The following is a 25,787-nucleotide window of genomic DNA, read 5'->3' as shown; positions in this document are numbered from 1 at the left end:
TAACTTCACCATTGTCTTTGTATTTTAGAAATAATTTCCTTTACATCTACGCACTGAAATATTAAATAAAGAAGTGTTTAGTTGTTGTTAACAATTTGGGAAAACATTGTCCTCTGAAACTAACCTAATTCCATTCAGTTGTGATGTGTTTCAGCCAATCATTCGCACATAAATAACAGTCCTTCACAAGGCCAACACAGAGACAAATAGGGTAAACAACCATTCCTGCACACACTCACACTTTAGGGCAATTTAGCATCTTCAATTCATGTAAAGTGCATGTTTCTAAGGTTTTGAGAACAAGCCAGAGTACCCTCAGAAAACCTACACATGAAAACTGAAAACAAAAATACCCACAGATTTAAACTCAGGACCCACAGCTAAAGTGGGGATAATTTACAGCTCAGGAGTTTGGCAGCTTTATTATTAGATATTCGACATCTGTGCATCAAAGCATATGTTCCTAAAAATTATCTAACTTTTATTAAACATAAAGAATTGCTTTCAGGTATATGTTGCTGGCTGTTGTTGGTTGATATAGAAACTCTCACCAAAAATGATGGGAGTTTTTAGTTTTGATGCATAAATCAAAAAGGGGAAAAAGTCCCATTTCTTTAGTATTTGATCTGCTCAATTACAGCTAATCATGGACAAATGTGCTGATTTTAATATCTGGGCCAACTGACTGGTATATATTTAGAAGTAACTCTTGAAAAAGACAAAATCAAGCTCAGTCTTTTAAAATTTGAGAAATAAGAAAAGCGGGATCTGAAATAACATACCAATAGGAAGGCCTATGCCTTCCCATTAGCTCCCAACAATGAACTGTTTGGATTTGTTCATAAATTCAGGGAGAAGACATCAATACAAACCCTATTTTAGCACTCAAATAACTTCAAATGTTCGATTTGAGCCTTTTTCCTGCAAGACACAGCTCGCAAAGTAATTGTAAGTTCTTTCATCAGTTATTTTTTAATGATCAAAACATCAAGCAGTACTAGTACTAATAGTAGTGGGGACTAATAACTATTTTTTAACTCTTAACTGAGCTGCATACCTACTTTTTAGAATATGCTAGCAAAGCAAGTAAATACAATTTTTCTGATGCCCTACTTTCATGATGCAGTGAATGCATCATGATGTAAAGCTGTGTGTAAACCTTAGCCCATGCTAAGTGGGTCATGGGAATTTTGCTGTCTGGTCCACATGTAATGCTAAGGAGAGAGATAAAGCTGTGAAGGCAGGATAATTCTGCTCTGAGGTCATACTGTAACAAACAACATTTGCTGACAATGTTCAGCCACACATTTAAATTGTGTACAAGGTTAAGGTGTTCTTCTTGTCATTGTTTTTATGTTTAGGTAATAGAAAATATTGGAACTTTCATGGCAGAACTGTGGATTATTATAATCTTATTTTTAAGTCTCTGATTATAATCAAAACGTGAGACATGTTGTGGTCATATCAGATCTAATGAAGAGAAATTAAAAATCCTAACAAACCAGCAATGAACCATGAGAAACAACCATAGCAGATACATTTCATTTTAAATAACTTTGAAATTATTTCCCCATGAGCACATTTAACACTTCCCCCAGATTTTTATTCTCAGATTTTTTTTTTTTCAGCCCGTTATATTTAGTCACACTATTTGACTCTCCCTCACATAAAATTATTCCCCAGTCTCAAATGGGTGATTGAATTACCCAAGCCTGGGTGTCAACGTAAAGCACAAGCACATCAGAATCAGACTTTCTCCCATGCACAGCCATAAATCATGGTTTGCCGCACATCCCAAACTGGCAAACCGTCCTCCGGTCAGCTTTGAAAGAAGGCTCCTCCTTTTCCTCTATAATTTGACTTGTCAGCAACTGTTAGTTGGGAAATGAGGCCTGAGCTCTCCCTGGTTTTGCCTGTAGCTGATGTAATTGCGTAATGGAGCCTCTTCACTGCATAGAGGATTGGGAGAGGATGAGAGCATTCGCTATCCCTGCCGAACCACTTCTTAGCTGAAAGAGCCGTAGTGCTAAAATGCAGGGTAAAGCTGTCTCAGAATCTGGACAATGTTTATTACAGATATAAAAATGAAAGTCAGATGTGTCCTTGATGACCTAACTTTAAATTAAATTCTTTCCAAATGAGTAATTATTTAAAAAATACAATTTTATGTCTAAAAAATCTGCTTCAAATCAAGTATTAACTCCTCAATTCTCCAAAAATGGAATGTGAATGCTGTACGTTAATCTTCCAAAGACGTTTAGCTGAAGCAAATAAATTGTCAAAAAACAAAGTAGTGAAAATATGAGTAAAAGTTGTTTAAGAAATTAGCTCAATAAATGAAGTAGAATCATATGGAATACCACAGCCTGAAAGAGAAGCAGAAAGCAGCTAAGGAAAATCTAGTCAAAGGAGGTTGACTCTGAATCTGATCTGCCCAAGTAATTGAAGAGTTGCAGAATCTGCAAACCAGCACAGGAGTAAAAAGCAGAAAATGTAAAAGCTATCACTAGAAAACATTACCTGTATGTCCTTTAGATAGAATGCAAGCATTACCTCACAGCCGACTGGTCCATTAGGCAATTCAGGCAAATACTATGGGCAACATGGCCTCCAGGGGACATCAAAAATTGGGAAAAAATTCCTCTTCAACATAAATATATTACTAGTAATTGCTATTAACTCCTAGAATGGAAAGGTTAACTTACAGTGAAATGTAAAGCAATACCCAATTGTTATTACTACAAAAAACCTAGGAAAGTTCAGCTGTAGCAGCAGAGGTGAGGTTGAGTAGGTAGTGGCATAGTTTATCACTCTAGTGGATGCAGTAATGAAAGGCACAACTAGATGTCTGTAAAATGCCCTCTTTGTACATAGTTTTGTGTATTCAGTTGTATATTCAGCATATAGGTATTTTACATAACATTAGTATATAATTATTGTATTTAGTTTTTGAATACAGTTATTGTGTTGTCTAGGGTGACACATTCTGTAGGGCCAGCTCTGCAAAACATAATATGCTCACATTAGCTAATGTGCTAATAATAAGGATAATAATTAAAGTATCTTCGGTGCCAAAACCAGGTAGTATGCAAGTATTAGCTAGTATACTTAAACAAGTTATCATGCTGCTAATACCATAGTAATACCAGGAGATAACACTGCTATGTCATTGGATTACATGTTCTAGGAGTAGGTCAAACAATCTGCAATGTTAGTAAGTGTTTATATGGTAGCATTAGCTAAAATGCTAACATTAACATGTTAACATTAGCTAACTACTGGATGTTAACTAACAATCACTGTATCTTTTACCTATGCTAACATCATTACCTAAAATATTTGGTGAGACTGAATATAGCAGTTATTATGCCAAAAATGTACAGAAAAAACAATCTGCAGCGGTGTAATCTCAGGAGAAAATGTTTCGTTTTTGGCCACCTGGTTAAAAGGCAACCTCAAAACATAGATGTAACGGCTCAACCCTTGCTGCTAAACAGCTCCACATTAATTAGCATTTTAATCCACAGTGCCAATAGAGCAGTGAAAGTGACCAAATATTTGTGCTTCATAGAGCTGAAAGACAATGCTAAATGATTTTGTTTTAGATTTTCTGCAATCACATCATTTTACATGAACAGATATTTCGGGCAGTATTGAAAAGTTAGATATTGATGTGGAGCATTTAAAATGTACACTGAAACACCTTGCAGTGATGCTACATTAGCACTCACATATTGTTTATCTTACACTTCATATTTTACTATGGACACATGTATACCCAGCACATCTAAATATAGCTCTTTGCTTCAGCTCCTCCATGTTATCTCACCCTTCTGTCCGGTCTGTGTTCTTTCACAAGAATTCACCCGTCATGTTTTGTATCTGCTCCGTATGTCCCAGCAGCCACCTGGGAATCTGTCATCAGCTGGGCTGTTAAATACCCACCTGCTTTAACCTGCTGTCATCTCGGCTAATGCTAAAATGCTGTCACCTGCATTATGTTTCTGCAGCTCTACTGTATTTAAACAGTAATAAATGCATGTTTTAGACAGTTATTCTGTATATGTTAGTATTAAGAACATTGACATTTAGTTTCAAAGAATCCTGTGAGGTCCAGTAGGTAGCCGAATGTTCCTTCCTTTCTGCCAGTACCATATATAATTTTTTATTCTGTTTTGTTTGCTGAAGAGCTATAATCTGAAGGTGGCCATGCTGACCAGATTTATCTTTCGCCACCTCCTTAAGTGTCACTTCCCAGTTATGTTTTATTTCAGTTTTGAGTTTTCTTGGTCTTAGGTTTATCATGTTTGTTGTAGATGCACAGATGGGACAGTGAAAATGCACTGTCAGATGCTGACAGGCCAGGATGCTGATTACCGAACCTGGTGCTGACAGTTCTTATGGGAGTGCATATGTCAGATGTCACTTGCACCACAGTCCAGTAGAGCCCGTATATCTTAGAATGTTTTGACACAAGACTGCCAGTAACAGGGAGAAATAGGCAACTGAGGCACATCTTGGGCAGGAATGCAATCTGTATCCGTCACCTTATTTTTTCAGACAAATTTTTCTTATCTTTTCTTTCCTTTTCTGTGGTCTGTGCTGAATACCACTCTGTTTCCCATGCAGACATTCTGCTGCTGCTGGTGGCAAAGTCTGATTATGTGCTCTACTAAACAGGAACTCTGGGTCATGTAGCAGGGTGGCTGTTTAGTGGCCAGTGATGGTAGCGCATCAGACTTAACGGCCCATTCATACTGTCCTTCATTTAAGAGGCATCTGCCTGACATAAGTTTATATCCTGCAGATCAGTGAACAAAATCAAGCCCAAGGAGGTGGGTGAGATGATCATCAAAATCACTTATCTGCACATTACATAAAAAACGCTCCACGTGATCTGCTTTTATGCTGTTTTTATAAGATCTAACGCTATCTGTTTGTCTTTTTTCCCCTGTGTTTGTATTGTACTCCTCCCCCGATTGTATGTGCACTTTGGCTCAGTCTCTCTTGGAAGGGATTGCTGGAAGAGGCATAAAATCAATATGGTTAAGGTTGAGAGACAAGGTCTATTAATGTAATAGGAATAGGTGAAATACCCAAAGGCTCAGAGAGGTCATTTCTGGTATGCAGGAGGCCAGAGGAATTTAAAGAACAATGCATTCAAAATGAGATGTTTAGCTGCAGCAACAATACACTTGTGAAGGAGTGTTTTTTTTATTTTTTTATTTACATGTAGCATAAATGTATTTAAGTTTCTGATAAATCCTTTGTTTACACATTCAGTTGCAATGCAGACGTATTTGGTTTAGGCTAAAGTGCAATTGCCCTGAATGGCAATTGAAAGGGAGGTCCACAACCAGCAGAAAAAAATATAACGTATTTGGCTGTTGCACCCTGGACATATTTGCTATTGCTTTTATGCAGGTACAGTCAGTGAGCAATGGGTACATAGGGTGCTGGTAAAAATGGTAAATATAGGTTTTGTGTTTTGTATGGGACTGCAATGCATTTATCCTGCAGCAGAATCTCACATGATTTCCTTCTTCTTTATTAGTTTTGTGGCGGCTGAAGCTGCACTAATTATTCAAGAACCGTCATTAGTGCAATCAACAGATTGGTATAAACAGCAAAAGTAAAAAAGAGCAAATCCAAATCTATGTTAACAGCAAAAATGATAATGTGTAACTACGGGTTTAATTATACAACCAGCCAGAGCCAGCCCAAGGTTGTAAAGGCCTCTAAGCAAAATCTGGTCCTGGTGCACACTTCCAGCTAGGAACGTCACCTACAAATACCCAAGTGACAACTAACAACTCGGTAAATTGTCCATATTTGATTGTTTTCACACCCTGCATACAACACAACTTGTTTTATAGTTACCTACTGAGCCGAGAGTGTATTACTTTAATTAACTGCATGACAGAGTGCTTTGTTTTGCTTGGCAGTCACATGAGTCATTTCACAAAATTTACATATTAAATGGCACCACTGCTATAATCTATTTATCTTTTTTAAAATACATTTTTAATTTTAGCGAAAATTAAAAATGTTGCCTCCATTGTAAACATCTCTGATTTGCATATTTGTAAGAGACAGCCTAGTTTATCAGCCTTAAGTTTTTTTTTTCTGTTGGTTTTGCTAAGCTGCTTTTTATACCTGTCTAAATGAAAATAAACCAGAAGCGTTTTCATAATCACCGTGAATAAACAGAGTTTATTCAGACTTTTATTTGAGCTCTGACACTAACAAAATTATTTCAAAAATAGCATTTAATTATATAATTGTTAAAAAAGCTAAAAAAAAAATAAAATAAAATATCAAACTTGCTCATCCATGTCTTTATGGACCTTGTTTTTGTGCACTGGTGCAGAAGTCATGTTGGAACAGGAAGGGGTCATCCCCAAACTGTTCCTGCAGAGTTAGGTACATGAAATTGTCCTAATTGTGTTGGTATCTCAGAGTACGAGGAGTTCCTTTCACTGGAACGAAGGGGCTGAGCCTAACTCCTGAAGAACAGCACCACACTCCACTCTGCACCAAACTTTGTAGTAGTGGACAGAATGGAGTCAAGCAGGTGCTGTTCTCCTGGCAACTAAATAAAACAAGCTTTGTATATTGGATTTGACAGAAAAAGAGGCATGATTCAATACTCTAGAGAAAATGTCTCCAGTGGCATCATGCTAGAAACCACTGCATCCATTCTGCATTGCACCTAAAGGTGATGTTTGGATGCTGCCACTAGGCCATGGAAACCCATTCCATGAAACTCCGTGCACTGTTCTTGAGCTAATCTGAAGACCACATGATGTTTGGAGGTCTGTGGTTATTGACTCTGCAGAAAATTTGTGATATCAGCATCCACTGAGGCCATCACAGATTTTATGTGGCGTACCATTTTTTGGCTAAATTTCTGTTGTTCCTAAATGTTTCTACTTTGTTATAACAACACTAGCACTTTTCCTGACTGGACTGACTGGACTTATTGTACAAATGGCATTCTTTTATTGTACTGACCTGGAATTAACTAAGCTCCGCAGGGAGATCTATTCTTTTACAGTCTGTATGCTTAGGTGCCTATTGTTTTGACAGGTGACCTAATAATTTTAGCAACTAAATTTCAAGGAAACTCCAGCACATTTTTCCTTTAGGACCAAACTATGTCACTTTTAATTGTTGAATCAAAACAAAGTTTATTAAAAGGAGTTTGAATGTGTCATAAACCCTAAAAAGAAAGTATAGGCTAAATTTAGAATGGGAGGGCAGAGCTCTTTCAAACCTGGAAACCAGCCACGGCAAAGAAAAGCCTTCATCTCTACTTTGAATGCAGCTTTTCTGGAGGTTTTTCTGGAAAGACGTGACTCTTAAGAGTTGATACAGATTTCATCTGTGCAAAATCTTACTTTTTCTGAGATCTGATAACTACGACGGAGTATTTGGGCCAGGCTAAGATACTTTTTTTAAAATTACAAGAATAAAGGGGTCATATTACAAGAACAAAGTCACAATATTTTGAGTATAAAGTCGTAGGCTAATCTTACAAGAAAAAAGTGGCAATATTAGGAAAAAAAAAGTAATGACAACTCACCTTCCACAAAACAAGCAATTTTGATCCAAGTCCATGTGGTTCTTTCTTCAAAACAGTCATATGCACAATCGTTTCAAAGTCCTGATACTAATAATAATTTGATGATGATGTGCTAAAAGATTAAGAATGTCCTTATTTGTGAAACATATGCTAAACTTCACAATATGCTCAACATTCCTCATTTTAAAGCATGAAAGACTGCACTTCTTGTTGTCTTAAAAATTATAACTTTATTCTTGCAAAATTTCAACTTTGTTTTCATAATGTTCAGACTTTATTCTCATAATATTAACACTTTAAAACAAAAAGATCTCTTAGCCTGGCTCTAATACTCCATCGTAGGTAACAGCAAAGTTAGTGGTGTAGGATTCATAATAGTTTCATTGGTGGTTTGTAAACTTTAAATCCTTGGAAGGTAATATTTGAGAATTGATTCAACTTAATTTGTAGATATTCTCTTATTTAAAGAATTTTATCAAAATGCACCTTACAGCTTAATAAAGCCATGCACACTCTGAAAACTAATATATTTTTGACTGTTTTACAAATAATGTAAAAAAAAAAACATAAATGGTTTAAGAGTTCAAAAATACTTTTTATTTTAGTGTAAATTTAGACCACGCTGATTTGTCGAATGGTTTATGTCTTCTTAGGTGCAACTGTGGTGCAGATTTGTTCTAATCAGCTCACAGAGAACATGCTGCTGACTGGTGACTCAGAGCATCAAATGTGACAGGAATGAGATGTTTCGGCTGAAAGAATAAATGAAAAAAATGCAAAGCATACAGAAGCAGAGAGCAAGACACAGGCATCAGGCATCTCCACTATTTTATTGTGTCAGCTAATATAAAACCCTTATTTATCATTGATGTGAAGAAACATGCAAGTCCTCATTATTTTCATTTCAAAGAGGAGATTTTAAAGCTAAAAAATGAGAAAATCTTGTTCCATACAGAAACATTTTAAGTAGTGTACAGAAATCTCATTACCACTGACTTCAATACAAATCCAATTGAAGTCAAAGCTTCTCTGCATATTTGTTTTGGCGTTAGCTTTATTTTTAGTGGCTGCTTTAGCTAGGGCATGTCTGAGAGCTGCTTTAATTATGCTGATTAAAATCAACAAGAAAAGGAAGTTCAAAACACTTGACACTTCCAAAATAAAAGAAACGTTCTGTTGCCTGCAGCGATGGCAACATATTTTCTATGCGCCAAGGCAGAAATCGCTTTTGATTTCGATCTTTCATGTGCGATGTCACACCGTGCTTCTGATTGCAGCCAGTCAGAAAGAACTGGAGTCCAGATTGGCCTTTTTATAGCTATGCTCTACTATTTTTCATAACTGCTAATCTGTTACAGTCTTTAAGAGTGCACATCATATTTATCTTGACCGCTGCTTTTTAGTGTTTTGATAAAAGTCATTCCAGTCACTGAACTTTATAATGCACCCTTATTAACTTTTAAATGATAAGTTGCAAAAAGCCAGGTTGCCAATGTTAAAATCCCAGCTGAAAAAACCCCTGGAACAAGCGTTTTAATCTGTAAGTATGCATAGAAGATAAAAAAAAAAAAAGGTTTTTATGTAACAGCTTGCAGAGATTTTGAGTCCATGAATGTTTTGTAGTTGTATGTTCTTATCTGAAACCTGTAATGAAAAACAAAAATGAAGCAGTTATTGATTTTTGTTTACAAAATATCAAATTGAAATGCAAACCATCTTTCTCCTCTGTGTTCAAAATAGATGGGAGATTAAAATTTGTTTGAATTGTCTGTTGTCATTTAAAACATTAAGACAAAAACCTGTGAAATAAGACACTTTTTTTCATACTCCTAGACAGGCATCTAATTCTGCAGCCAGAATGTGATTGTAGGAGATGCTGTTTCTTCTGTACAACCCAAAGGTGCTCTCCCACATATTTATTCCCCATAAAACAAATGTGATATAGAACATATAAAATAAACACTTAACAAAAAATTGTATGAATTTGTATGGGAATGATTATTTTATTTTATTTGTTTTGAGAATTGTCACATTTGTCTATCACATTATTGGCCTGATGTCCCTATCCAAATGTGGGCAGTGGTAGGCTGTAGGCTTGTATTTCAGTGTAATGTTCTGTATTTAAGATAAAAAAAAAATCAAATAAGCCTCTATTTTGTGTTAATCACCACTGGTCTCTGACAAGAATATCTAATTACCAAAACATGAACTGACTACTCTGAATGGTTCCTTTTTTGGTTTATGACAATAATCTACAGTCATGTGAAAAAAATAGAAGATCCTTTTAAATAATGAGGTCTTTAAAAATAAATGTTTACATATATCTGTCTAATCTTTATTTATCTGTGGAAGAGAAAATAATTTACTTTACATAAACACCAAAAAATGTCAAGGAAGGGCTCTTGGAGTGGACACAAATGCAGAAAGGCAGGCAGAAGCAGCACAGTGGGTAGAACAGTTTTATTAATAAAAAAATAAAACTTACAGTTTAGCATGAGATGGCAAAAGAAAGCATGAACAAAGCAGTTTTAACTGGTGAGTAGCAAACAGAGCTGAAGGATATATATAGTGCCACACGCAGGTGAGACATGGAGACTGATTAGCATGATCCAAGTGGACTGAATGAAGCTAATTTAGGTGCCAAAGGCCGAGAGTGGGAACCAACACATGACTGGAAATAAACAGAAATACAAGGACACAATCTAACCAAAGGAAATGTCTTACAGATATAACATAACTAAAAATGCACTATGAACGTGCCACCTGGAGAACATAAATGATAAAGATCAGAAGCAAGACCCAAAAAATAATAACACAGAAATGCTGTAAACAAACCAAAAGTAAAAACTGAACCCAAAGATCTACAAATCATGACAAAAAAAGCCTTATTTTACTAAATGAACAAAAAATAACAACAAAAAAATTATTCTGACAGAGAAAGTAAATGACGACACCATACTCTCTAATAGCTAGTCTTGGCCGAAATAACTTGAGTGAAATGATTCTTGTAGCCATCTACCAGTCTCTGACATTGGTCTGAGGAAAGTTCATGTTTCAAGTCAACCTGCAACATCTCAATGAGATCCAGATCTGGGCTCTGACTCAGCCCAGAACTTTCCATTTCTTTATTCTGTGGCAATCCTTGGTGGATTAACTGTTATGTTTTGGTCAGTGATCAGTGGTAGATCTGGGATCAGGTAAGCAGTGGATGAAAATGATTCATAAACTGAATTTTTATAAGGAAGCATAAACATGTGTAGCACAGAATGAAATTTTGAAACTGGTCACATTATTGTTTTCTTATATTATATACACAAAAACATCAATCTCAGCCATGTGACACAAATGTAACATCATTTTAGTCAAATGACATCAAAATAAATGCACTTATTAACATCTGTCACCCACCACTACTACATCTCAGAAAACTGTGTTTTACAAAAAGAGTTAGACAGTGAAGTCAGAGAATACAAACCAGTACACAAAGAAACCTGCAGGCATCCAAAGATTTTAACCAAGCTGTCAGTATACAAAATGCACATTCATACTATTAAACATAAAAATATGGGCCTCTAGAAAGAGATACCATTAGAAATGTTATTTTGCTGGAAAACTATGTCAATTTGGCTGCCCCCTTGCATTTCTTTAAATTAAAGTAAAAGAAAATAACTTTAACTCCACTATTTAGTCCTCTTTCTAGCAAGCCTGCTTTTCAACTGAACTTTAACTTTATGTAGCCAACGTAAGAGTCTGAGTCAGCTTAATAGGTGACATAACAAGCTGCCTTTCAGCTTGCATTTTAAATGGTACTTCAACACTTTCTGCATGCCTAAAGTAAACCCATTGCACACCACGTCAGGGAAACGTAGAGCAGATCTGTACCTGTCGGTGCTTCGACACCCGTGAAACCACTATTCTGATTCTTTCAGGCAGTCAACAGCCGCTTTGCTGTGTCTATTGTTTCTATAGACAGAAGGAACTGACCCCTTAATCAGATGAAGTCTTTTAGCAAATCCCTTTTGATTCTGGCAGAGATTGCTGAAGGCACTTGTCCTTGAAATGGGGAAATAGTGGGGAATTTCCCCACTGATGTGAAAACATTTCCATGAAAAATAAAAATGTAAGGACGGTGTAATGAATTGTGTGTGTTAATACACCCAACAACCGAACCGAACGTATCCTCTTTCATTGTAGGCATACTTGAGCTTGGACTACAAAATCATATATGGCGGACAAGCGAAATTGATCAGCCGGAAGTCCATGGCCTTGTTTATCTGTTCAGAAGCAAATATTGTGATGTAACAGTTGAAAAAAAATGTAACAGATGATAGAGAAAACAGAACAGACTGGAAATATGACCAAACAGAATATAAAAATGTATCCACCTGGAGAAACAAAATTAAACTTTTTTGCACTTCTACACACTCCAAGTACACAACAAAATATATTTAAAGGCTAAAAAAGTGGATTTTGCATAAAATGTCCCCTTTAAAGTGATTTGATTACGGTATAGTGTCCAAAACAAGACAAGTAAGCATATGTTATTGTTGATCATTAGTTATTATTATTTTTTTTTTTGTTCAGGTCTCATATTTTAAGCACCCTCTGATACAGGCTACAATTCATGGTTGATTATATGATGGTGAACTGGCCGTGTCTTCCTGCAGCAAAGGATCACCAAACCATGACACTTCCACTCCGGTGCTTCATAGTTGGTAGGAGATTCTTTTGCTAGTATTACGTTTATGGCAAACATGTCTTCTGATCTGATATCCAGAGAATTCATGTATAGACTAATCTATCTATTGAACATAATTCCAGAAGTCCTGGTCTTTTGTCTACTTTCGCTCTGGAAAACTTCATCCTGACCAAGAAAGCAAATGATTCCTCTTTGAACATAAACTTTTCCAGTTTGTGTCTTAATGTGCAGGCATGCAATTTCATATCAACAGTAGGGGGAGCCTGTTGTAGGTCCCCTAATGACATTTTAAAGTTTTTGGAGACTTGTTTTAGCATCTTCCAGTCTCCTTCCATGGTGAACTTCCTTGGACTGTGAGACGTTGGCATGTTGGCATTGTTTTGAATGTCCTCCATTTGTAGACTATATCCATACAGTGGGGTGGCTGATTTAAAATTCTTTTGAGACCTCTTAAATGACCTGATTAGACTTTTAAGATGCTACGGTTTGTTTTCTAAAGCTTGGTGTTCTTCTTCCTTGGGTAGAAGAACACTAGACATTTGAGGTTTAAACAGTTCAAATCTTGTCCAAATTTTGAGTTAAGGGCTGAGTAAATAAATAATTTTTTGCTAACAAATGAAAGGATTTTTTGTTTTTTAATGTATTTAGTGTAGGTTAAATTGTCCATAATGTTTAAAAAAGTATTGCAGATGTTCAAAAATGTCAGTCTAGACATACCCTGAATATTATCTTTGTGTTATGTTTCATTTTTAGACTGTATAGTCCTTGTTGTGAAAAAGCACTTAGCGAAATCATTTACCCAAGGCCCTGTTTCCTGTGTCAGATGAGTCTTAATAATATGAAATAATGAAACAATCTTCTAATATTCAACCTTGAAAAATGTGTGAGCAAAATAATTGTTTTATGACAAATATTTTTTATCACCTTCCTTGCCTACATAAAACTTGGTTATTATAAAATCATAAACAAAGATAACATTATTACAGATGTAGTAACAGAAAGAATTATTTTAATAATTAACTATCACATGAATAAGTTATTCAAAATCATTTTCACAGCTGCTGGAAAGAAATGGGAAATATGCTGAATATGAAGAGGGGAAAACTATTGAGTTACTCATGTATGAACTAATTGCTTTTTTGATGAAGGGCTTATTTCTCTTGGACTAACTCAGAAATTTCTTCAATTTATTCCAGCGCCGGCAGCTGCAGCTAATAACATGAGTGAGGTTATGGAGACATTGCCCACATCAAGGTTACGTCATTAAACATTCAAAAGCTCCCAAAGACTCAACTACATTCACTGAGATTCACTGGTCCTTTTGGCTTTTTGCCTTCAAGTCTAAAAAAACTCTATAAGGTCCATCAATACTTTATGTACTTCTCAGATTTTACAGCAGTGAAATTTGCTTCAAAAAAAAGAAAAAAGAAACAATAGTAATAACAATTGCCAGTGGAAACTCTACAACTTGAAAATAAAAAGAGTTTCAAGGCTGCAGAGATACCATTGTAAGGATTATGATTATTGATGAATTAATATTCATCAAGAATTATAATTTAAAATCATAATTTGAAAAAAATGTATTTCTTAACCAAAAATCATTACTTGCGAATAGAAATCAGAGATGTCCTCTGGTGTTGTGATTATGGGCTCAAAGCTCTTTAATAATTACACATTATTAACCAAACCACAAACTGTCACTGTTTATTCAACCGCTTCACCAAAGGTGGGGGAACTTCGACCTTGTTTTGACAGATAAATCACTTTTGCACGAAATAAACACAAACGCTTCTCTTAATTATATATATGAAGATTTATTGAAACCAAAAAATCCTGATATACCATTATTCTGGTCCAAAAACCTTCACCTAACTAACAGGCACTATTCTACACAAAGGGAATAAAAATGACTACCTAACAATAATAATAAAAGAAAAATATATATATGCATTTAGTGTCTATGAAGATCAAACCAGTAGTTTTATGGACAAAATGTGTAATTTGGGTTAAATGGAAAGAAATCCTCCTGTTGTTCTGATGTCAAGCTTGCAGCGATCAGCTGATAAAACGGTGGAGCCACGCCCCTTTAGCCACAACCAGCTGATCGCTCCAAATAAACTCTGAGGCGGGAACTCAGTGGAAAATCTCCAGCAATAAAACTGGAACAAAGAGTTGGTCGGGCGAGGCCCAGACCACAGCTGCTTTGAATGAAAAACTATTAAAAGTCCAACTTCTAACTCCTGGCTGATTTGAGATCAGCCAGACAAAACATCAACCACGCACAATTCAGCAGCGCTTGCACAGCAAATCAAAACACAGCTCAGCATAAAACACTTCAATCAGTATTGCATAAAACAAGTTAATACCTTAAGTTAACTGGTGATCCTAAATCACCTTAACTATGCCTCATCCTGCCCAGACCTCTGTTGGGAGTTATGATTATTGATTGATTAATCTTGATCAATAATTATAATTAAAAATCATAATTTGACAAAATCAATTTCTTAACCAAAGTCGTCATTTATGAATCAAGACCAGAGATGTTTCTGGTGTTGTAATTGTGGCTCAACGCCTTTGACAATTACAACCGTTAAATACTCCGTAATAATTAATAACTATTGCCGGAGATGTCACTGTTTAATCGACCGTTTCTGCCGAAACGTGTGGAACTTTAACCTTATCTTGACTGACAAATCACTTTCTTTACACAATGAACACAAAACGCTCTCTTTTTATCTATGTGAATATTTATTAATCTTCACCTACTCAACATGCAAAATTCTACATAACAAGGGTAACACATCTAACTAAGCAAAAATAAAGAAAAAAAGTGTATTGAATCAACCAGCATTTATGGCAAAATTGAGAATATGACGAAGAGGTGTGGTGGTGAGTGGGGAGTGGGGGGGGGGGGGGGGGGGGGGGGCGCAGCTCCCTTGTACTCATTGATGTCCGATCATAAAACTTCCCCAACTCCTGAGCGGACAAAGAGTTATAAAGCTTTTGGCGGCAAGCTAGCGAGCAGTGATATTGGAGACAAAGGAAAATGGAGAATTTCACCATGAGGTTATTTTAACAGTCCAGTCTTACAACACACCTGCGTTGACTCTCAGATGGTAAAACACGCACAAAGCTAGGAACGCAGCGGCTCCAGATATCAAAATAACACATCAAAGTTTCAATAAGCAAGGTTACATGCACATATCGTTCAGAACACATGAGATCCTAACTAGCGATTCTGATCGCTCTACAACCTCTGACCCTGCCCAGGCCTTCTAATAAAGAAATAAAAGATTAAAATAAAAGATGGGTTTTACTTGGTGAAGCTGCTTCTGGGGCAGCGAGTGAGAGGGAACGAGGGGGGGGTGGTTTGAAGCGTTGCTGCGCGTCCGCAGTTAAACTCCAAGAAAGCGGTCAGTCCCTGTCTTTGGCCTTCTTGACGAAAAGGAAGAATAGGATCTGACCATCAAAAGAGAATAAATGAAGACTCCACGAGGGACCTCTTCTTCTCCAGAGGATGCTTCAGTTGCGTAGTAACCGTGTCAAGGTTTCCAGCTGAAAAGCGGCGTGTTCAAAACGGGTGCCTTCTTATATAGCGTCTTGTGACGTCAGACTTGGGACGCTCGTCATATCCGTCGCAATGCTCGATGGGATATGGAGGAGCGGCTGTCCTGGATACCAAAATGGCCGATGTCATTGGAGAGGCACAGTGATGTCCAACAACGTGCAGATAGTCCAATACTCAGCAAACAAGTGGTCCAACACCTCTAAATGCACCTATCCGGTTTAATATGAAAAGAACGAAATTACTTTGAAGTTGATTTCTGCTCTCCACCGGTCGAGGATGGGATCAGGTCTGAAGAAAAAAGACAGGAGGGGGACCATGCGTCCGTGATCAAATTAAAGAAAAAACAGTAATTTCTCATCCATCCAGGAGGGGAAAAGATGAACCGTTAGTCGACTGCATTACACAAGGAGGAAAACTCATCTCCTTGGACATAGAACCTCTGTAGGTTTCCACCTGCGCCGGGTGTGGGCGTGGTCTTCGATCTGCGAATAAATCTCCTGATCTTCTCGTATCAGACAGATTTCCAGCTTTCAAACTCTTCTGGGAATGGCCTTGTGGAGCAAAAGTTCGCCTGCGAGCTTTTGTCTCTCCAGATATGCGCCTCCATTGCGCTGTCCTGTGAGACAGGCGGGAAATGACAACGAAACTCTGCATCTCAGCTGGTTTATGCTCCCAGTGACGTCAGAGCTGCGACGTCTGTTGAATCTGTGCATGTCAAAATGTGCAACCAAAATGGATGGCCCCAACACCATTGTACAGCATGAAACTGTGATCCTTATGTATCAAATGTGTGTATAGTAAAAAAAAACATTGTTGTATGATTTTCACACAGATTTTGTAAGAAACCCTTAAATCCCACACCAGCTCAGATTGTGTATACAAGATAAGATAATAGTGGACTTGTGGTTAAGCACAAAAAAGCTGTCTTAAAAATATTTTGGACACACTCTTCTTCAGTGTCAGCTCCAATTGGTACAGTTCACTGTGGAGTAAGGGACACTGATGACAAAATGGGTCTGCCTTAAATCGGCTGTACAACCTTGAAAAAGTGTGTGAGATCACTTTGGCCTGTGAATTTCTGCACAATATTGTGCTGGACAGCCAGATTTAATTAGGTATAAAAGCACTTCTAAGATGTGATTCTATCGTGACCCTGTCAAAAGATGGCAGACGAATCTTTCTGCCGTCTTTTGTTCATCTATGTTGTACAACCAATTATTGGCCATAGTTTTGTAAATAGCAACTGAAACTTGTCCTTCTAAAATCATGTGCATATTCTGCAATAATTTGATAAATGAGACCCAGTAACTCTAATCATTTGAGACCCTTACGACAAAAATCAAAACACTGAAACTGGCAGTTTCTAAAGGACTAACAGATCTTTAAATTGCCTCCTCATGTATTTTGATGCCAAACCTTACAATCTGCTTATATATTACATATTGCTCCATGTCCTATTTAAGTGTTTTTACACAATGTGGTTGTTGTTTGGAGTACTGTTGATATGCGATGTGAGCAAAGGTAAATTCCTTGTTTGCGCAAACAAACCAGGTCAGTAAAGTTTATTCTGATTCTGGTTCTACTCTAGTTGTAGCTGGATGTGTCAGGTGCTACTTTCCTTTTTAACTTGGAAGTCAGAAATGGAAATGATCTAAGATAATGTTGTTGTTGCAAATTGGAAAAATTAGTGGGGTTTCCTGCATTGTTGTGTTCAGTGACAGGGCTAACAAAAGTGAGCGGAACAAGTCTAAAGCAATGTATTTTCCAGCAATTTATGCACCTTAACGGTGTAGCAATATGTTAATTGAATGTTGTACAGTATAAATGTGCCACAGATTTAATGAGAGACAAACAACTAGAACAAAAAGGAGGAAGAAACTCAAGGTATTACTAAGCCATGCAACCATACCATCAAACCAAGGTTGGTAGTATTTCAATTCTCCAAGTATGGCTGATTTTTCTAAATTAAAACTTGGAAATTTTAACTTCCAAGTTTAAGTATGACACAAAAATATTTCCTTTATTATTTACATTAGCAATGGGCTGTATGATATAGCAATGTTTGTACACCATGATTAGAAAAAACAGATTTTGCAATAATGATAAATTCTAGTTAATGATGTTCTGTAACCCTAAAATAGATACTGTGATGGAAGTTGTTACTTTTGCTGTTTGACCAGTTTTTCCCCTACTACTTCATGTATTTGCTCTACTGAACTATCCCATTTTATAATGGACAAGTTTGTTTTTGTGTGGTCCTATTTATTGAGTTAAAGATTCAAAAAGCAAAAAGTGTTAAACTGTTAAATTTTCTATTTTCTCACTTATAACATTAGAAAATATGATAACGTTTTACGTCCACGACAATCATACTTAGTTAGCATTTTTGAGAGCTTAAAAGTTAATTGTAATAGGACATTAAAGTCTGTCTGTGATGGACTGGCGACTTACCCTGCTTGTCACTGCTGGAATGAGGCACTAAATCCCTGCAACCCTGCAAGGACAAGCGATTATAGACAACAAATAGATGAATGGGTGAAAAAAGTGATACTATTATGTTATTTGGTACATCTTCTAGGTCCTCATTCAGGTAAAGATCTGTGATTCTTCCCTGTCTTTATTTTATGATATCATCAGTATATGCAGATAAAACTTTAAAAGTTCTGTTAAGGATTATGTTTTTCTTAATTCTCTTACTGAGATTAACTATGTGTGAGTAAAGCTCCTTGATGTAGACCCTTGGATTTAGAAAGCAGTTTAACTTCTTCAAGTGACCTGAATGACCTCCTCCTCTTTGTTTATCAATAGCTGGACAATCTGGACGAGCAGGCTGCACAGATCAGAAGAGAGCTTGATGGTCGTCTTCAGATGGCAGACCAGATTGCCAGGGTGAGTCAGACTCTGCAGGGAGCACTCAGATTGTTTTTAATATGCTTTGTTATATAGTTAATATTTCAGGAAAATGGTGTCACTAGTATAAACACCATAGTGTAAGCTACAGTCCACAAATAAGGAAATATTAATCAAACAATATTCTATATATCAGTAGATATTTATATATGTGGAGTGTCATTTTTTGTTATGCTTTTTTTACACAAATTATACCTCCTGCCCTTTAGAAACTCAAGCTTTTGTTTTTGAGGTGTTTTGGAAATATCTGGTTCTTTTCTGTTAACCCCAACAGGGTGGCAAGTTCCCCAAATTTGTGTCTAAAGAGATGGAGGCTATGTACATTGAGGAGCTCAAGTCCTCAGTGAATCAGCTTATGGCCAACTTGGAAAGCATGCCTGTGTCAAAAGGTGGGGAGTTTAAACTCCAGAAGCTGAAACGAGGCCACAACACCTCCATCATCGACATGGGCCAGGAGGATGAGAACACTCTCTCCAAATCTGATGTGGTTCTGTCCTTTACTTTGGAGGTACTATATATTATGGGTTAACAACTTAGACAAGTGCTACAAATATTATAAAATGTCTAAGTGTTGTGCAAAGCTATCTCTGCCTCAGCGAAGCTGTAGGAATCAAAACAGATTAGAAACATTTCTTTGCTCCATACTAAGAATAGAAGCAGACAGCACACCTGTTCAGACAGTTGACCAGACGCTGTGTGAAGAACAGACTGACGCACACACGTGTGCATAAAAACCTTTCTACCTGCTCCTTAATGGGAAATGTGACTCATCTTCTTATCAGCTTGTCTCGGATGAGCTATCACCACAGAACAGAGCGCAATCACACCTCTCTTCGTTATGATGCAGTGCTATTTTACCGTCAGGAAATGCATAATGTGCTCACACTTATTTCAATACAATTTCCAAAATGGTGAAGCAAATGAACTTTTTTCACATTAAAGAAAACAATATATAAAGTAAGGGCATTATTTACTAAAGGATTGCATTGCTTTTGCACATGTAAAATAGTAGCAAACTAATATATCTGCATAAGGCTATCACAGAGGCAGATTTGACCCTCAAACTGTACTGCCAAGTAAAAAGGATCTCACACCTAATTACACCTGCTGAATTTGATAGATGCCTTTGCCCTAGCATCTCATTAATGCTGTTTGATGTATAAATGATATAAGCAGATAGCTGGTGCAAATAATAATAATAAAAAAATTAAACAATTTGCATGCCAGGTTTAAGACTAACACAAATCAGCTGTATAAGGTGCAAATCAAAACATCCAACCCTATTGTTCTTTAATTTGTCCTTTCTTGGTGGACTTGATCCAAATTAGACCAATGTATGTTAAAGGTGCTAATTGATACGCTTAAAATTGATGAGATTTTCCCGACTACATTCCCCTGTGGTGAACCAGAGAATAAAGAGATTTAAGGAATTTGGTAGAATCTAAAGTTTGGAGAGGAAAATAAAAATAAAAACTGAACCTGAAGTTTCATTTTCAATGATAGTGAAGCAGAATTAGTTACTGAAAGATAATTTTCCTAAAAGACAATTGTTTGATGATTTATGGCTTAACTTTGCAATCTTTAGAGATGTAATTAACAATATGGTAAATAAATATGGTTTCTAACAGAATAGAATCTGATTTTCAGCAGTTTGAAATGTTTTAAAAGAACTTTGGTAATGTAGAAAATATTCCAGATGCATCCAGAGATTTTTTAGAAGCAAGAAACTCTGTAAGAGAAATCTGCAGAAGTTCCAGAACCACACGAGACATCTGAAAACCTTCAGGCTGACCAGGGGCAATAGTTACAGCCCACACCTTGCAAACTCAGACATCTAGGTAAGGCTCCATGGGCGGCAACCAAGAGGCTCACCAGTAATCAAAGATACATAGCAGCAGAGCTGTGTTCTGTTTACCCCTTTAATGCCAACATGTAGGACTGTGGTGAAAGTTCACAAATCAGTGCAATTCTTCTATTTGCAAGCATTTTGTAATGGCTATTTGCTTTAATTTTGCACTGGATTCACAAAGCAGGAAACACTAAATACATGCAGGAGCAAACACACCCATCAAGTCCAGCAGATGGAAGCAATTTGCAGCTAGTTTGTATCAGGTCCCAGTTTTCCTTTCTTGAGCCACAAAGATAACAGATGTAACGAAGTCATTAAAAGGATATTAAATGTGTTTTTGCTTTCTTTTTAAAGTGGTTATTTACAAAAACTGTAGGTTCATAATTAGCCCTTGTAAATACTTTGTAAATACTTTTTCTGTGTGTGTAATTGCAGTTCAAATATACATTTTAAATATCTGATTGTATTCATTTCCAAAGAAACTACAAATTCTGCTCTAACCTTTTGATAAAATTAATGTTTGTGTCTGAGTACGTAGAATTTCCTCTAGGCAGTATTTTCAAACTTTCATGTTTGCCAAAATTATATATTTATTCATTTATTGTCGTACCACAGATGTGTCTGTAGAATAGCTTAAAAGTATAAGTAGTAGGTAATGCACGTTGCAGGCACCATAACGATAGTAGATGAAGCTTAATATTTTATCGAAAGTTGACTCCAATCCTGACAGCACATTTTTCTGCTTCAGGCTGTCCAACTGAATTTCATGGCTGCAGTATCACAGTTACCCTTGGCCATGGCAGAGCTACAATGTAGGCAGCGAGCTTACAAAGAGGAGGTATAAGACTTTCTGTGGCAGATTACGTCTGCAAGCCGTTTTGAGGATGTTTCAGGCTCCACTGAGGACAGTAGCAGTTTTCACAGTCTAATACAGTAGAAAATCAACCAGGATCTATTGTAGCTGTGAAAGCTGTACAGTAGCTGTGAATGTAAACACTGATTGTAGCTCTAATAATATATCCGGATGGATTTTCTGCCTGTTCATCTTGCGCTCCAACCTCTCTGAAGAGATAAGTCACTTCTCCTCTTCGCCCTTCTCTAAGACTTCTCTGCTTCCCAGGTGGTGATCATGGAAGTCGTGGGGCTGAAGTCTCTGGCTCCGAACAGGATTGTTTACTGCACAATGGAGGTGGAGGGAGGCGAGAAGCTCCAAACTGACCAAGCAGAGGCATCCAAGCCAACGTGAGTGTGCACACATGCATGCCATTTTTTTTTTTTTTTACATTTGTGCAGGTAAAACAACAAAACAAAAAACAAAATTCACAGTTTGCAATTTTATATTTCATTTCACGATTCACAAATGTTTGTTAGGACTAAAAACAAACCCCTATTTACATGGAAGATAAAATTGATTAAACTGCTGACTGTTGCAGTTTTCTTTCAACAAAACATTGCACCTGTCTGAATAAGATCCTGGAAGAATCTTATCTAAATGGATGGCCTTTTAAGATGCACTTAAATCTTAAAGTAAGCCTTTGTTGCCAAACTTTTCCACATCTCAGTGGTTTCTCAGTTTGCAGCGACACATTTCCAGCACTTTTCAGGGGTTCTCGGATGTTTCTCATTTTGTCTCAAAGGCACTTTGCATGTAAATGACAACATTTAAACGAAATTGGACTGTGTAGTTGCACAAAGCTTTAATTTGATTAATTTCTTTTGAAATCTGTCAGTTATTTGGTTCACAGCAAAAACACTCCTGTGTAATTGACACGCATAACGCTAATAATCATGTTTCACAAACAAGGTGGAATTAAAATGCTTCTTAGGTGGCAAATTCCTAAATATTTAAAGACAAAACCTTTAATGGGTCCTTCATTACAGCCACCAGTTTGCACAAACCCTTTATGTTGTTAACCCACACTGCCTCTCAAAACAATTTTTTCTTGCTTAAATTTTTTTTTTCTTTTGTCACATTATAACAACAAATTTCTATCTATTCTATTTTGAAGTGGAAGGAAAATTATTTTTTTAAGGAGGAAGCATGATGATGCTGCCACCATCATGTTTCACAATGGGGAAAGGTGTCTTTAGTGTGATGAGCAGTGCTAGTTTTTTGCTGCACATAGCTTTTAAATGGAAACCAAAAGGACACCTTCTACATGTTTGCTGTGTCACCTTTATGCTTTTAGACAAACAGGTCTTTGCTTCTTACCAATCTTTAATAAATGCCAGACTTTTAGAGATTACATCCAATACCTCTCAAATGATTGTTTTACCTGAGTTGGAAATGTCTGCAGCTCCTCCAAATTTCCCACAGGCCTTATAGCTGCTTCTTTATGTAATGCTTCCCTTTCCCAGCCTGTTAACTTAGGCGGATAGACCGGTGTTCATAGGTTTGTAGTTGTGCAATACTCTTCGAGCAATGCAGATCCTCGAAGCTTCTCCCTGACCTCCCTGCTGTCTTCCTTGGTCTTTATGATCCTGTTCACCAATGTCCACTAACAAACCTGTGAGGCCATCAAAGAACTGTTGTAAATGTCTTGAGATTAATTTTACTAATAAGATGACTTCCAACGACACTTGGTTGCGATAGATTTTATTTAGGGTTATTAAAAGTAAAAGGGGCCTAAACACAAATGTACTCAGCATCTTTTAGATTTTGATTTGTAAAATCCTTCATGTGCCTTTCACATCAAGATCATCCACTGCATTGTGTTGGTCTATTAAATTCACTCAAAAAACATTGACGTTGCTGGATGTAGTGTGATCAAACGTGAGAAAGGTTTGCAAAGGAGTGTAGCGGTTGGTAATGCAGCTCATTGAACCTCAGTCATCGCATCTTCAAAGTCCAAATTTAGATGAATCTATCCTTTACTAAAAATAGCTTCTCCACTAATCTGGGAAACCAGTAAAGTACGGTTCAAGTTACAAAGGAGCCAGCCATGAAATATTCATGTAATATTAGTTATTTTAAGCCCTAAATGTCTTCTATCAACCCTGCTAATACAAGAGACAAAATTTGAGGAAGGTATGAGAGAGATGGGGAGAAGAACTAGAAGAGAAAAAGTGAACACTCTGTTAACACAATCAATTTTTGCACATTTGAATAATCAAATTAAAATATGTAGTAAAATAGTTTTCTCTAAGTTGCATTTAGGGTTCAACCTCTGGAAAGTAAATGCTACCATCTCTAAGTGACAGATACTTGACTGGCTGTATGATGAGTTAAGTGTTTCTATGTAAAGAGCTCACATGTACACACATGCACACAAATGAAGTCGTACAAGATGGATGTTGCCCTTCAAACTGCTGCCGGTTATTCACAAACATTAATTAAGCATGCTCAGCCACCGTGTGCTCAGGCTGACATTCAAATTACTGTTGTGATTTAACATTGAATGTTGATGACTCGATGAACGCGTAGATCCAGTTTTTTTTTTGTATAGCAGATTAAGCATGCAGAAAGTTCTATTCAATTGTAGGAAGAGCTGCAGGATCACAGCGCTGTCACGTCCATTATTAGGCCTTCTATTGAGCGACGAGGTCACCTTCATGCAAGAATGATGGTTGCACATGAAATCAACACAACTCACCAGTGACTACTTGCTGTGTGTCAGCGGTTTCCCTTTTCCTTTTCTAACACTTGGGAGTTGCTGCAGTTGATGATGAATCTTAGAAAAGTTTAGAAGGAGGAAAAAGTCTCATGCTAAATTCTAAATTTCTCCTTTCATAACAAGAATTCAACCATTTAATTCAAACTGCAAAGGCTGTATAACCTTAGAATTAGACTCCTGAAAGTTAAAAATTTAATATTTAAGAAGATGTTCTTTTCACTTAAACCCTGATTTCTACAGTATTACGCATTTTTACTCGCTGCCTGTAAATTTATGTGGTTTAAGGGGATCTGTGAAACTAGTCTATTAAAAACTTCTTTGTTCCAACTCCATATTCCCTCAGGTATTGTGTTATGGTTCTTTGTTTGTTCATTTCATTTTTAAAAAGTTGTTTCATCCAGTTGACTCTGACATAATAGGAGTCAGGTTATCATTTTTCATGCAGCTCCCTCTGGAGCCAAAAGTACTCTGTTAGTTTTCTCTTTCTATACAAACTGTGATGGTAAAAATCTGTTTGGCTTCCATTTCAAACGATAGATGTCCATAAGGGGAAGTAGTCATTTTACTATAACTGTACTGTCTGTTCAGACATTTATCCAGTATGTTAATAATTAGGAAATTGGTTTAAGCAAAATAATAAAATGTTTATCTCCACATGCTTCAGGTAGATTTAAACACTAAATATTTTTCACAGACTTTCTATCGTGGCTAGATGTAATAGAGCCTTGTTTTTTACAGACTGCAAACCATGGGTTTAACAGAAAGAGTGTCTTGTTTTGAGTAGAATTTATTTAAAATGTAAGCTTTTTTATACAAAACATGAAAGTTGTTAGGTGATAGTGTTTGAGGAATGTTCACTCTTCAAGATGTTAGAATAATTAGTTTTTTCAGTGATTGTGTCTACACCAATGACGGTAAGAGCTTTGGACCTGTTATTTTTCTGCTTTGACCCAGTTAATGAAAAAGTTGCAGTTCTGTTTTGCAGCTCAGTCAACACTCATCACCCCAATATCTGCCTTGTTAAGGCTTCTCCCTTTATCTGATGAATTAAAATCTTGGCAATTAAAGGGAAAATTGTGGATAAAAATTTAATTTACACTTATTTGTCTGTTAATTGGATCCTTGAAAAAACAGGCTTTGATCTTGTGTTGCAAGATTTAAACCAGGCCCACAGGAGTGTGATGTTGATTATAATGGCTTTAATAAGGCTCTAATATCCTGAGAAAATGTCAGAATGACAAGCAAAAAGCAAACCAATGTGACCATGTAACCACATGGGTTTCAAGTTAATTCACCAATACTTACCTAAATTTTAAATCCAGTGGCTGCCTTTTAATCCCTTCCTACTTATATTTCATACGTACAAAAAACCTTTCATATCCACCTAATCATTGTGTTTCAGTTTTTTTAGAGTTGTGTATTTTGATGAATGAAGATTTTATATTAGAACCTAATTCAATTAATTGTTAAACAGATCCCACTTGGACGAGTTGGTTTATCAAATAAAGTATATTATGACTTCCAAAATTACCAAAATTACTATGTGCAACCTCCTGCTGGTT

At 36.6% G+C, this 25,787-nt stretch overlaps 1 protein-coding gene across 15 annotated transcripts in view; it reads left to right on the top strand.

Annotated features, from left to right (window-relative positions):
* cadpsb (Ca2+-dependent activator protein for secretion b) overlaps positions 1-25,787 on the top strand; it is a 117,971-nt gene that overhangs the window by 36,929 nt on the left and 55,255 nt on the right. For all 15 annotated transcript variants that reach the window (XM_047346736.1, XM_047346735.1, XM_047346739.1 and 12 more), the window contains exons 4-6: positions 18,661-18,741; positions 19,037-19,270; positions 21,732-21,853. In XM_047346736.1, coding sequence (XP_047202692.1) covers positions 18,661-18,741; positions 19,037-19,270; positions 21,732-21,853 — 437 coding nt within the window. The remainder of the gene's footprint in view (positions 1-18,660; positions 18,742-19,036; positions 19,271-21,731; positions 21,854-25,787) is intronic.

Source organism: Girardinichthys multiradiatus, chromosome 20 (genome assembly GCF_021462225.1).
Source record: "Girardinichthys multiradiatus isolate DD_20200921_A chromosome 20, DD_fGirMul_XY1, whole genome shotgun sequence".
Classification (NCBI taxonomy): domain Eukaryota; kingdom Metazoa; phylum Chordata; class Actinopteri; order Cyprinodontiformes; family Goodeidae; genus Girardinichthys; species Girardinichthys multiradiatus.
The sequence above is the reverse complement of the archived record's forward strand: the minus strand, read 5'-3'. Positions and strand labels throughout refer to the sequence as shown.